General features: G+C 55.4%; 1 protein-coding gene across 2 annotated transcripts in view; it reads right to left on the reverse strand.

Moving 5' to 3' along the window:
• The window catches only part of TPRA1 (transmembrane protein adipocyte associated 1), an 11943-nt gene extending 2203 nt beyond the window's left edge, over nt 1–9740 (reverse strand). The window contains exons 1-9 of one of the 2 annotated variants that reach the window (XM_008056848.2): nt 9647–9740; nt 4394–4535; nt 4145–4277; nt 1477–1563; nt 1318–1390; nt 1114–1193; nt 486–596; nt 310–370; nt 26–130 (exon numbers count right to left, since the gene is read on the reverse strand). In XM_008056848.2, coding sequence (XP_008055039.1) covers nt 26–130; nt 310–370; nt 486–596; nt 1114–1193; nt 1318–1390; nt 1477–1563; nt 4145–4277; nt 4394–4518 — 775 coding nt within the window. In that variant the 5' untranslated portion in view covers nt 4519–4535; nt 9647–9740. Of the gene's footprint in view, nt 1–25; nt 131–309; nt 371–483; nt 597–1113; nt 1194–1317; nt 1391–1476; nt 1564–4144; nt 4278–4393; nt 4539–9646 lie in introns of those variants that run through there. The other variant, XM_008056849.2, reaches the window with a different exon arrangement.
• Nucleotides 9741–12973: the final 3233 nt, after the last annotated feature.

Genomic DNA, 12973 nt, shown 5'->3' on the forward strand with positions numbered 1-12973 from the left:
TCGGCCCTCGCCCGGCCGCCCGCGTACCAGAGCCCCTCGATGATGTCGAAGCACAGCAGCGCGCTCCCCAGCCCCTGCAGCAGGTTGAGCAGCGCCAGGATGCCGGCGTACACGTAGAAGCTCCTGCGCGCTGGGTGCGGGGAGCGGGCGTGAGTCCTGCCCGGCCAGGCTCTCCTCCCGCCCCCCCCAGCCCTGGGACTCGGGGGGCCCCGGGAGGACTCCCTCCCGCCAGGCTCTCCGTTCCGGCCGCAGCAGCCCAGGGGGGCCCACCCTGCCCCGAGCCTGCCAGAGCTGCCGCCAGCCGCTCACAAGGCAGGGAGATGCGCTCCTTCAGCGGCGTCTTGGGGAGCACGACCACCAGAGAGTAGACCTACGGAGACAGGGCGCGGCTGAGAAGGGTGCTGGGGCCCCAGGCCAAGCCTGACCCCAGACCTAGGCACCAGTCCCTTGCCTGGCCCCCGGGGATGCCCCGGCCTGCCCCTCACCAGGAAGAAGAAGCAGGAGCTGACCAGCCAGAACTGGCGGCCGCCGTGCCCGTAGATGTTGAAGTCCTCGGCCGAGAGGTGGGCATCGGGGTACAGGATCTCCAGGGTCCCCTGTAAGAGCAGGTGGGAAGGGAGGGGTCTCACAGGCTTCTACCACCCGGACAGGCCCCTCCAGGGGCTTCCCTGATGTAAAGCCCCCTAAGCTCTCCACCACACCACGCGCAGCCTTGGCCCGACCCTCGCCACCTGCCCACCTGTGTTCTAGCCACATTCTGCTCACCTAGCACCAGCACCCACAACGGGCACAGTCTTAAGCTAAGTCATGGGGGGCAGGGGCAGAGAGAGGTAACATGCGGCCCTTGCCCCCAACCCAAGAAAGGGGCCTCCAGTTGCACGGCTCTCAGGTTGTCTGCTGACCTGCCTTCTCCCTCACTGGGGAGCATTTGTCAGCAGCGGGGTCTGAGCCTCTCACTCCCCTGGCTCTGAATTTCAGAGCAGGTCAAGAACACGCACCCCAGGTGGCTGCTCAGATGCATTTAGCCTTCGAGAACACGGACCGGGGACCAGAAGCAGTGGATGTCCAGCCCATCCTGCCTCCAGCGCCTCCCACCCCCGCCCACCCTCTTACCTGGGTGACAGAGTAGGCTAGGGACAGCACTGTGGTGATCGCCAGCACCCGCTTGATGCTTGATTTGCTCTCCAGGTGACCTGGAAGAAACGTGCTGGTCAGTCAGCAGGTGCCAGCCCCGGTGACCGTGTCAGGGCTGGCCCGCAGCCGGGGAGGGGCAGGGAGAGTGTGGGCCCAGGCCTGAGACCCCAGCAGCACACGCACCGAAGGCCAGGCCCAGGATGATCACGCTCAGCTCGATGGCCAGCAGGAAAAAGCGGGTGATCTCCCACAGGATCTGGACACAGAGTGGGCAGAACATCAGCCTGGGGCCAGCACCCCCACCCGCACGCCCGGCCTCCCTCTCAGCGGGCCCAGCCACACCTTATCAGCAACAGTAGCAGCGTCCGAGGTGCTCACCGTCATGGACACCACGGCCCGGGCGATGCCCACCAGCGCTACCACGAACACCTGGCAGACGAGGGAGGGAGTGACGGACAGAGTCAGGCACCGGCAGGGACAGCAAGCCCAGGGCAAGACACAGGGCAGTGAGGGGCAGGCTCCAGGAGGGGAGACAAGGCTTGCAGGAGCTGGATCTGAGAGGCGGGGCCCCAGTTTCCTGGCCAGCACCCAGAGCCTTGGAATGGTTAGTAGGGATGGGCAGAGGGGAGCCATACATGCTGATTCCAGGTCCCTGCTCTGCTGCTCCCCAGCTCTGTGCCTCAGTTTCCTCATCCATAAAGTGAGGTTAAAAACAGCACCTATTGCATTTGAGTTTTGGGACGGTCAATTGTACCCAGGAAGGGCTGAGTACACACTTGCTATTAGTATGATCAGATTCACGGCTTTAATTCCAGGACGTGGGGAACTGGGAGAAGAAGGCCACAGGGAAGAGGTTGCAGAGACCTTTGGGTAAAGCTGCCAGCCTAGCAGGTTTCACAAAAGTGCCAGCTCAGCACCTGTGGCACTTGTCAGCCTGGCGTCCATCCCCCTCTCCCCTCCTCACTTCTCCTTCATGTGGTTCCAGGTGAGGCTGAGCCCACCACTCCTGGCTTCAGAGATGGGCCTGGTACCCAGGGCGTATGTCATTCCCTGGGCTCAGGGCTGGCTCAGGGATGGGCCTGGGACCCAAGCGTGCCTGATGAAAGTCAGACCCAGAACAAGAAAGGCAGGGGAGGGTACACAAGCCTGGTGCCATACGAATAAAGAGTGCTGGTGAACAGGGCCACCTGGGAAAACCCAAGGTGGGAGATGGAGATGATGCCTCAAAAGCATCGGTAAGCCCCTGGATCCATCTGTGCCTGAAGCCCTGAGACCTCAGTTTCTTGGTCAGTATGTTTCCTCTGGCTCCCGTGAGTTTGAGCTGAGTTTTCTGCCACATACAAGCCAAAGAGTCCAGATACATATGTCCTGTCTTTCCTGCCACAAACATTGTGTCAGCAGGGCAGGCTGCAAAAGCAGCAAACTGCCAAATGCCTATTGTATCCCATGCTTTCCACCCGGCAGCTCACCCAAGGCTGGCAGGGGGAAGGGGAGGTGTGGGCTCTGCACAGGTCAACCTCCAGGTAGGGCCCCATCCTCACCTCAGCCTCTGTCTCATGACCCCCAAATGGTAACAAATGCCCCCATCAGCTGAGCGTCTCTGTGTGCCAGGCATGGCAATATGACAGATCCGGCACCCCTAGAGTCCTTTCAATTCTGAGGCAGAGAGCAGGCTGGGCCTCTCTCTGGGCTGGAGCTATGCAGGCTGTCTCATTTGGTGTTCACAAGAATGTCACAGATTAAAGCACATCCAACACATATTACAGAGGAGAGCACCGAGACACAGAGAAGCCAAGCCAGTGGCCCAAGGTCACACAGCAGCATGGCTGGGAGTCCACTCTTATCACTGCTTCCTGAACTCTTTAGGATAAAGTTTCCAAAAGTAAGCAAACTGAGGTACTACGTAAGTTCCTGGGCATCAGCCCTGGCCCTTTCTTCCTGCCCACTCCCCTAGAAAGGACATCTATCTGGCATTAAATGGGGGCTTAATATCTGTTGAATAAATACATAAATAAGTAAATGGTCAGAGAGGCAGCTAGAGAGACAGAGAAAAAAGCAGGACTTAGCTCCCACCCCTGCCCACCACCATCTCACAGGGGAGGGGGCCCCAGTCAGCCAGCGGCCCCTGCAGACTCCACAGTCTCCAGGGTTCCCTGGGCCCCCACCTGCCTCTCTGCCTGTCCCCCGCTCCGCCCACTCCTTTACCTGGATGCTCTGAGCCAGACCACAAAGAGGAGACCAGGAAGCCACTCTGCTCTCAGCTGGTGGTAGCTAAGAGCCACAGAGAGGGGAGGACTTCAGGTCATCAGGCTGACTCCTCCAAGCAGGGAAAGCGGCTCTGAGGCGGTGAGCTGGACAGCCCACACCTGGAACCATCTTCTCAACCACAGCCCTGACACTTCTCCCCAAGCAACATGCACCAGGACCACCAAGCGGCAAGAATGCAGACTCTCCTATCAAGTAAGAAGTCTGCTCCAAAGAGTCTCACAGAATGGAAGGGCGGATGGACGGATGGGTGGATGGAAAGAGGCTACAGGGGACATTTTTCCCCACCCAGCATCCGTTCCCTTCACTCTAGTACCAGCTCCCCAATATTCTTTTTGGGACCACCCTCCTCCCTCAGTCCATGTGGCCTGGCTGAGCTGATCTTGCTCTTCCAGCTCCAAAGTACCCCTTTCCTTGCTAGCCTCAGTGACTGGGGACAGGACTCAAGGTGGGCCAGTCAGAGGAAATCCCAGGTCTGCACTGGCACCATCACGAAAGAGGTATTCTCTGCCTCAGTTGGTAGAGGCAGGATGTTGGCCATCTATAACACCATATGGGGAGAACTCTTCTGAGATAAGGCCCGAAACAGAGCAGAGACGCAGGGACAGAGTCCTCATGACATCATTTAATTGCCTGGATCTGAAGTTTGTTTTCATTACAGAGGCAGTTAATTCCCTTTTTTTTTTTTTTTTTGGCCTAAGACCATTGGAGTTGGGTGTTCTGTCATCAGTTGGAGTGAACTCACCAGGATGTAGAAGGTGATAAAAATGGGGCTGGAGGTGATGCGAATCTTGGCCCGAGCAAACGGAAGCTTCCAGAGCAGGAAGATGAAGAACAGCACGTTAGGGATGAGCAGCAAGAGGTCCCAGTACCGGACCCTGGAGACGGGCACAGAGGCTGGCTCGCTGGGGGGGCTGTGTATGCACCCGCCTCCGACACGCAGCTCACCCCCCCACCCCCGACGGACCGCCCATTGGGATCGTGAGGGCCTCACCTCGAGGTGCCAATGTCCTCGTAGAGCAGCAGCAGACAGCGATGAGGCACACTGATGTTTGGCGCCAGGGGTGGGGGCAACACTGTGCTCCCATTGGTCCAGATCACCTCCTCCAGGGTGTCCATCCTGCCAGCAGCCAACCCTGGGGGAGTGAGAGCCACCTCAATGAGCAGCAGAGGGGCTGTGTGGCCTGGGCCACCACCCTCCTCCTCTGGGTCTCAGGCTTCCAGGGCAAGATGCGAGGGGTCGCATGGAGCGTACAGGGGCCCACGCTCCCCACCGGGCCGCTCACCCCAGGCGTGTGGGGGGACGAGGAGGTGAGGCCTCTGCACAGGTCACGAGCCAAGTCCCAGGCAGGGCCCTGTCCCTCATCAGCCTCTGTCTCATGACCCCTAAATGGTAACAAATGCCCCCATCAGCTGAGCATCTCTGTGTGCCAGGCATGGCCATACAACGGACCTGGCATCCCCAGAGTCCTTTCAGTCCTGAGGGGCCCAAGGATAGGGAGGCAGCGAGCAGGGTGCTTAAGGCCACAGGCTCTGGGTTTCGATGCAGCCCTGCCCCTTACTTTCTTGTCCTCTCTGTGCCTCAGTTTACCCCCTGGGATGGGGGTAACAACCGTGAGGTTGTGGCATGCCTGTGGGAAGTTCTTGGGAGCGGCCAGTTACGTCCCAACCTGCCACACCACGTAGAACTTACTTAGGCTACCCAACTCACATCTGGCACCAAGGCCACACAGCTGCTAGGCACCAGAGCTAGGTGTGTGCACTCCTCAGCTGGACCCTCAAGCCCATGTCTTCCTCTGCTCTGCCCTGGAAAGGCGGACACAAATGGATGGGGCATTGAGATGTGCCTGGGACACACACAGGAGGTTTCCAAGTGGAGACAGGCAGGGGGAAAAGGGGCACTGTGGAGGGGCCAGAGGGAACTGAGTCTGCAGGGATGAAGACAGAGACAAGGTGGGCCCTGGCCAGGTGTCCTCATGATGATCATGATGATCTGAGCAGGAGAGAGCAAGATTCTGGCCTGGGCTGGATGCGGTGGCTCACACCTATAATCCCAGCACTTTGGAAGGCTGAGGTGAGAGGATTGTCATAGCCCGTGGGTTTGAGACCAGCCTGGGAAACTTGGTGAGACCTCATCTCTACAATAATTTTTTAAAAAATCAGCCAGGTGTGGTGGCATGCTCCTGTAGTTCCAGCTACTTAGAAGCCTGAGATAGAAGGCTCACCTGAATCTAGCAGGTCAAGGCTGCAGTGGCCATGAGTGTGCCACTGCACTCTAGCCTGGGCAACAGAGTGAGACTCCAACTTAAAAAAAATAAAGAGTTTGGCCTGGAAGACAAAAGAGCTGGTTGTGTGGAGTGCCAGGGACCACAATGGGGTGGGGGAGCTGATGGTGTGGCTGGAAAACTGAGACATGGACTCCCGAGAGAGGACTCTTGCAGGGAGTTCAGGGTGAGCCACGTGTGGCCCCGGGCACCAGGACTTGACAGGTGCCAATATTTAGAATAGGCCATTCACAACTGCCACGGGCTGGGAGCTGCCCAGACACCTCCCAACAGCAGAAAATGTGCATGAATGGTGGCAGGTCCCTGCAGTGGATCCCACACCACAGTAGAAAGAATGAACTGCTGCTATAGGCAACGTGCATGAACTGCACGGGCATGACGTGGAGCGAAGTCACACAGGAGAGCCGACGTGCGTGTGACCCGTGTAGAAACAAGCACAAGGGTTGCCTCTGCAGGATGGAGGGCGTGGCCACTGGAGGCATGCCAGCTTCTGGGGGCTTGACCCGGGTGCCAGGTACATGCACACGTTCCCTGCATGGTAACTCATGGAGCTGCATACCTCTGGTCTGGATAACGTTTACAAAGTAAAACAGGTGCCTCCTGGTGACATGTCCAAGTCTCCCCTCAGCAAGGAGCAGCCCGGAGCCAAGGTCTGTCTGCAGCAAAGCAACAGGAGACCCTGCCTGGGCTGTCACCAACACCACCTCTGAGCAGCAGCAAGCCTGAGAAAAAGCGGGGGAATTTAGGGCCATCCCCACCACTTGTCCAAGTCATTGAATGCTGGTGCTGCCTCTGTATGAAGGGGAGAGAAGAACTCGAGGAAGGGGGCTGAAAACTCAGGTCACTCCACCCTTCTCTCTGTGGGCAACTGACAGGCTCTAGAATCACAGTTTCACCTAAAAGACGAAGATATAACAGCAGCCTGCAGGGTGACAGGGAATATAGAGAGGAAAATGAATGCCTGGCACACAGCAGATCCTAAGAAAGAAGGTGACTCCTTCCCTGTTCCACACTGATGGAGGAGGTGGGCCAAGAAACCCACCCTGCACGCGTGCATTCTCTTGCTCACCAGCAGACCCTAGCAAGTGCACCTGCTGAGCACTAGGCCCAAATTTAGATGCTGGGACACAGCAGGAAACAGGGTGGGCAAGGCTTGCCCTCACAGGAAGGGGAGATCAACAGCAAGCACGATAACCCGTATTTAAAAAGCACACTTCTAGAGATAAGTGCTAAGAAGAAACAGGGTGGAATGGAATGATAAGAAACACAGTAGAGACTGCCCAACACTGACCCTTCCCTTTAGTAGCACAACCCAGAAGTTTAGCTTGCACATAGCTTCCCAGTGCAATGGATATTTCCCAGCTTCCTTGCACCTGGGTATGGTCATGTGGTCAAGCTTTATCCAACTGGATATGAGCAAAGAGAAGCTTGCCTGTTTCAGGTCGTGCTCTTCTCCCTTCTCATTGGCAGGAATATGAGATAATGATGGGAACAAGAGCAGCCATCTCAGACCACAAGACGGAAACCCCGTGTTGAGGATACCTGAGCAGTACGAAGTCGCCTGGGTCCCCAACCCCAAGGGGCCTCCACACATGTCCTGGGCAGTGTGTACACAGGCTGTCATGCAACAGATAGGAATAATCTTACTATCTTGGCCTTATATTTATTTCAATCCCAATGAATGTAAAGCAGTACTGCTTTAGAGTGGGTGGTCAGACAAGGTAACATTTGAGCTGAGATCTAAAATGAGAAGGAGCCATCCTTGGTTAAATCTGGACAAAAAACATTCCAGGGAGAGAACAGTGAGTACAAAGATGCAGATGTAGAAACAGGCGTGGCCTAGCCAAAGGGCAAAAAGCAGGTCAGGGTATCTGGAGATGGTATCAGAAAGATTGGCAGGGTCAGGTCAAACAGGACAGTCTGCCCACATGCAATGTGACTTCACTCTAAGTGTAAACCAGAACATGTTAGGAGGAGATGGAGTCCACTGGCTGGCAGGGAGAATGGACTGAGCAGGGGAAGAGTGGGACCAAGAGGCCATGAAGAGCTGCCAGTCCAGGCAAGAGAAGATAGGGTGGCACTAGTGCAGTTCAGGTGGAGCAGAGAAATTGGGGAGATTTTTGGGAAGGTCAGCCAACAAGACACATTAATGGATCAAGCACAGGGTTGAAGAAGGCCACGGAAGGCTGATGCTGCAGTTTCTAGCCTGAGCCACTGTATACTTTGCAACTGAGGTTGACCTGTAGATGGCATCCCCACCAGAAACCATCCCCTTCTCCCTTGCTAACAAGCTGGTATTTTGTACAGGATCCCTTCAGAAGGCCTGAGTTCAGGGCAGGAGTCCCTCTCCAGCACCAGAAGCTGAACTTCAATTAATTTAAGCTACTGGTCGCTGGGATGAGGCTGACATGGAGCAGTAATCTAGCTGGATACAATGACCACTGGGGATGGGGGACTGTGGATTTTTCACGTACAGAGTCCAGAGCTGCCAAACATCTAACGATGTGTGGGACAGTCCACCAAATGAATAACCATCCTTCCTGCAGCCAACAGTGCCCTGCAGAGTGGCTCTGGTCAAAGTCAAGAAGAGTGGCTCGTCTGCTCCTGGCCAGTGGCTGGGTGAGGCAAGGGCATGTGAACCTGCACACATGTGTGGCTATGGAGGGTGTAATGTCTGGAACTGTGCCATCCTGCATGCCTGTGAGGGTGACACCACCCTGCTGAGCCTTGGGGAGCTTACAGATGGAAGAAGGCGTGACGCCTCCTGCATACCTTCTGATGGCATGAAATAATAACCAGTAAGTGACTTTGAGTTGAGAACATCTGTGACCCACAGGAAGGAGGGAGATTCTACAGACTCCTCCACCCCCATCAGCCCAACACCAGTTCTGGCCTAGGACAGAATATCAGGCAGTCCCAGGTCAAGCACTCAGCAGTCACCAGGAAGCTGAGAGGCCTCTTGTGCAGAGAAGTCCATGGAATAGGGACTGGGAGTGGGAGGAGCCAGGTGGAACCCAGGGTAGGGAGGGTAGGGTGGCCTTCTCTTGGTGCTGCCTATCCAGAATCTAGGCTCCTGTTGCCCACAGCATCCTGTTTTCCTGAGGGGACCCTCAGCTCCCCTAACTCTCTGACTCCATTTCTTCACAACCCCAGGGAATACATGTGTGAGCTAAGCCTTGTTAATCAGGATGTTCCATCACCCTGGCCAATGAGAATCTGCCCTGAGACTTCTGCTCTAATTACCAGGAAACACTCTCTTTCTGCTGAAATCAGTAAGCCAGAGCTAATCACTCTGACCCCATAGTTGGGGACCAACCTGAGAGTAAAGTCAGCACAGAGAGCACAGAGCTGGGAAACAGATGGAGAAGATCTTGATGAGATAATCTGAGTCCTGGATTCAGCCATACCTAAGCCACTCCCACATCTCACATTTTTCATTCGTAAAAAAACCCAACAAATCCCCTTTTCTGCTTTAGCCCATTTGAGTCTGACTAATTTACCGCTGAAAACCTAGCAGCTACCACAGGTTAAGAAGTTGGGCAGACCTGGGTTGCACTTCTGGTTCTGCCACATGCTTGCTGTGTGAGCTGGGGTAAGTCACTTCCCTCTAGTGTCATGGGGACAATAATGCCTACCTAACAAGGTTGCTGTAAGAATCAAACAAAAGCAGGAAAGGTAAACGTCTACGAAAGCAACACACAAACAAAGGTATTGCTTCTCTCCTTACCAGAAGAGGGCTGGAGGGCACGGAAGGGGAAAGAATTGGCTTACAGGTCCATGGGCCCCTTTGGAAGCCCCTATTACTATAGGGTCTGAGTAGGGGAGGGAGATGCGCCAGCTGCTCTTCCCAGGCTGTTCCCTTGCTAAAACTGAAGCATCCTCTCCCCTGCCGAGAAGCAACATGGAGAGGGCAGTGCTTATGTCATCCCCACTATGTGGAGCTCAGAGGGACAGCCACCTGCCAGGCCTGCAGTCCAAGTTGTCTGGCTCCAGAGCCCAGGCCCCCGATCAACAGTTTGCCAGGTACCCCTTTCCGGGGCTCTGTTTCTCCACCAGTGGGTCAAGGGCACCAGGCCTGACCTAGAGCTGTGCTTTCAGACGAGATGTGGGAATCACCCAGGGTGTTATCAACATGTAGGTACAGCTCCAGCAGACCTGGGGTGAAACTGAGGGTCTGCATTTCTGACACGCTCCCAGGTGATGCCCCTGCTGCTGCTGCCGCCCCGGCACTTGGTCCCATGACCACACTGGAGTTATGGGGCTTCGTTCTTGAGTCAGAATCGCCATTTGCATCAAAGTTTATCAGATAACTCAAGTAACGATTCTTTAAAAATATACCGCATGTTTCCTGCATGCAAACACAGTGCTCAGTGCTTTACACAAGGTAACACACTTAATGATGGCACCAGCCTCTAAGATACAACGAGTATTGCCCCCATTGTACAGAGGAGGAAACGAAAGGCAGAAGGAATAAGTCCCTGGCCTTCTCTGCTTTTTTTTTTTGAGTTGGAGTCTCACTCTGTCGCCCAGACTGGAGTGCAGTGTCCGCTCCTGGCCACCGCAGCCTCGACCCGCTGGGCTCCAGCGATCCTTCCACCTCAGCCTTCCAAATAGCCGGAATTACAGGCATGAGCTACCATGCCCAGCTAATTTTTTGATTTATTGTAGAGATGAGATCCTTCTCTGCTTTTAATTCCATTAGACAAATGGTCCAGGACATTCACATTCTCCCCTTCACCTAGTGATGCTCATTGCTTTTCCCTTGGATGAGCTCCTGGTCTTGGGGAGAGAAGCTCAAGCACTGATAGAAAAGTGAGAAGGGTTGGAAGCTCAGAAAAAAGAGGAAGGCAGGAAGGCTGGCTGAGAGCAGTGAGGAAGGGGTAGAGTGCAGACTACAGTAACAGGTAAATGATTCTCAGAGGATAATTTTTTTTTCTTTTTCTTTCTTTTTTTTTTGAGTCGGGATCTCACTCTGCTGTCCAGGCTGGAGTGCAGTGGCACAATCATGGTTCACTGCAGCCTTGACATCCCAGGCTCAGGCAGTCCTTCTACCTCAGACTCCCAAGTAGCTAGAACTACAGGCACTCACCACCACACTTAGCTAATTTTTTTTAATCTTTTTTTTTTTTTTTAATAGAGATGAGGTCTTGCTATGTTGCCCAGGCTGGTGTCTAACTCCTGGGTTCAAGCAACCATCTCACCCTGGCCTCATCCTGGGATTACAAGTGTTAGCCACTGTGCTCACAGCTCAGATGAGGATGTTCATGGGATGCAGAGCGTCCTTGGCCAAAACTCTAGGCCTCTCAAGACCAGAGATATTAGGACAGATATTTCTTCCACCTGGGAAGGAGTCTCCCACCCTCATTAATATTCCACCCATTTGGCTCACACCTGTAATCCCAGCACTTTGGGTGGTGGAGCCTGGAAGTTCACTTGAGCCCAGGAGTTCAAGACTAGCCTAGGCAACACAGCAAGACCTCATCTCTACAAAGAGTGGAGGAAAAAAAAGGCCGGGCACAGTGGCTCACGCCTGTAATCCCAGCACTTTGGGAGGCCGAGGCGAGAGGATTGCCTGGGCTCAGGGGTTCAAGACCAGCCTGCGCAACATGGTGAAACCTCATTTCTACAATAAATCAAAAAATCAGCCAGGTACATGGCTGTGTTTCCAGCTACTTGGAAGGCTGAGACGGAAGGATCGCCTGAGCTCAGCAGGTTGAGGCTGTGGTGGCATGAGCGTGCTACTGCACTCCAGCCCAGATGACAGAGTGAGACTCCTACTCAAAATTTTTTTTTAAAGTGAAAAATAAAAATAAAAAAGCTGGATGTGGTGGCATGTACCTGTAGTCCCAGTTACTTGGGAAGCTAACACAGAAGGACTGCTTGTGCCCAGGAGTCGGAGGCTGTGGTGAGCTATGATTGTGCCACTGCACTCCAGCCTGGGCAAGAGAGTGAGAAGCTAACTCAAAAAAAAAAAAAAAATCCCATCCACTGCTCAGGCATCTGACTCCCATCCTCCCTCCCTCCCACCTGTCTATAGGGTGCTGGCTCCAGTCATGGTCACGCAGTGCAGGACAGACCTGCTGTGAGCCCCTGGACAGGGGCCTTCCCTGCTCTGGGCCTCAGCTTCCCCATCTTTCATTTGTGCAATGGAACTGACCAGACCTCACCCTAGAGCTACTGGATGGGAAACCCTGAGGAGAACCCTAAGCAGAGGAGAGAGTCTCTAAAGGCCCTCTCTGTGCTTCCCACCCACAGCAGGCTGTTGAGCCTTCAAATCCTCCTGCCAACACAGGATGGGAAGGCTCCATAGGACACAGGCCATGTGACTTTGCCCCTCCCCCACTGCCTTCAGCCAGGGGGCAGCAGAAAGGTGGACACTGTCCTAGAGATGCTACTTCTGCCAACAGCCCAGGCAGGGGTCCCCAGGAGGAAGGACAGGCCCGGGCCTCTTCCTTCTGCCTCCAAGGCCCCATCTGATCTGACTCCTGCCAACTGCTCTGCCTGGTTCTCTTCCACTCCCCAGCCACTGGCTTTCATCTTTTTCTTCAAACAGGCTCAGCTGATCTCCACCTCAGGACCTTTGTGCTTGCCCTCTCCCTAGCTTGGGCTCAGCTCTCTTGTCACCTCCTCAGAGAAGCCCTCCTCGAGCGTCTCTGGCGGTTAGCCTGCCTGTGTTTTATTTACAGCGCCTGGCTTCGGTCTGCAGGGCCCTCGCTCTGTGTTGACATGTCTTCTACCCGTCTGCACCAAGCGTGCTCATGACTCCATGCCCTAGAACAGCGCCTGGCACAAAATGAGTTCTCAAAAAACTGTTAGCATGGGAACGAATGCCACTCCAGCGCAGGGCAGCCAAGCCCCTGGGGGACTGGGAGGACCTCACGGTCCCCACTCACTGCGGAGCTAGGAGGCAAAGTCACCGCCCGACCCGACCTCCTTTCCCAAGTGCAGCCAAGCAGAGCCCTTGCGCCCAGCAAGGCCCCAGACAGGGCTGCAGCATCCGCTTGTAAACAGCACTCCCTGCCCCTCAGGCTGCTGAAGTCCACAGTTAAGCTGGAGGCAGGTCCCGCCACCCTGCTTGCGGACGGGGACGCGGAGGCCCAGCCTCTTCCTGCGCGGCCTCCAGCGGAAGCGTCCAGAGCCCTCCCGTTCATCTGCCAGCCCAGCCCAGGGCCCCTTACGCAGCTGTGTGCGGACCCTCCCCGCTCCTGGGTCCTCTGGGTCCCCGTCCCCTCGGCCCGTGAGTCCGCACGCCCAGGGGCTCCTTCGCCCTCGGCCACACGCCCAAGGCT

Source organism: Carlito syrichta, unplaced genomic scaffold (genome assembly GCF_000164805.1).
Source record: "Carlito syrichta isolate Samal-C Ts95f unplaced genomic scaffold, Tarsius_syrichta-2.0.1 Scaffold302558, whole genome shotgun sequence".
Classification (NCBI taxonomy): Eukaryota; Metazoa; Chordata; class Mammalia; order Primates; family Tarsiidae; genus Carlito; species Carlito syrichta.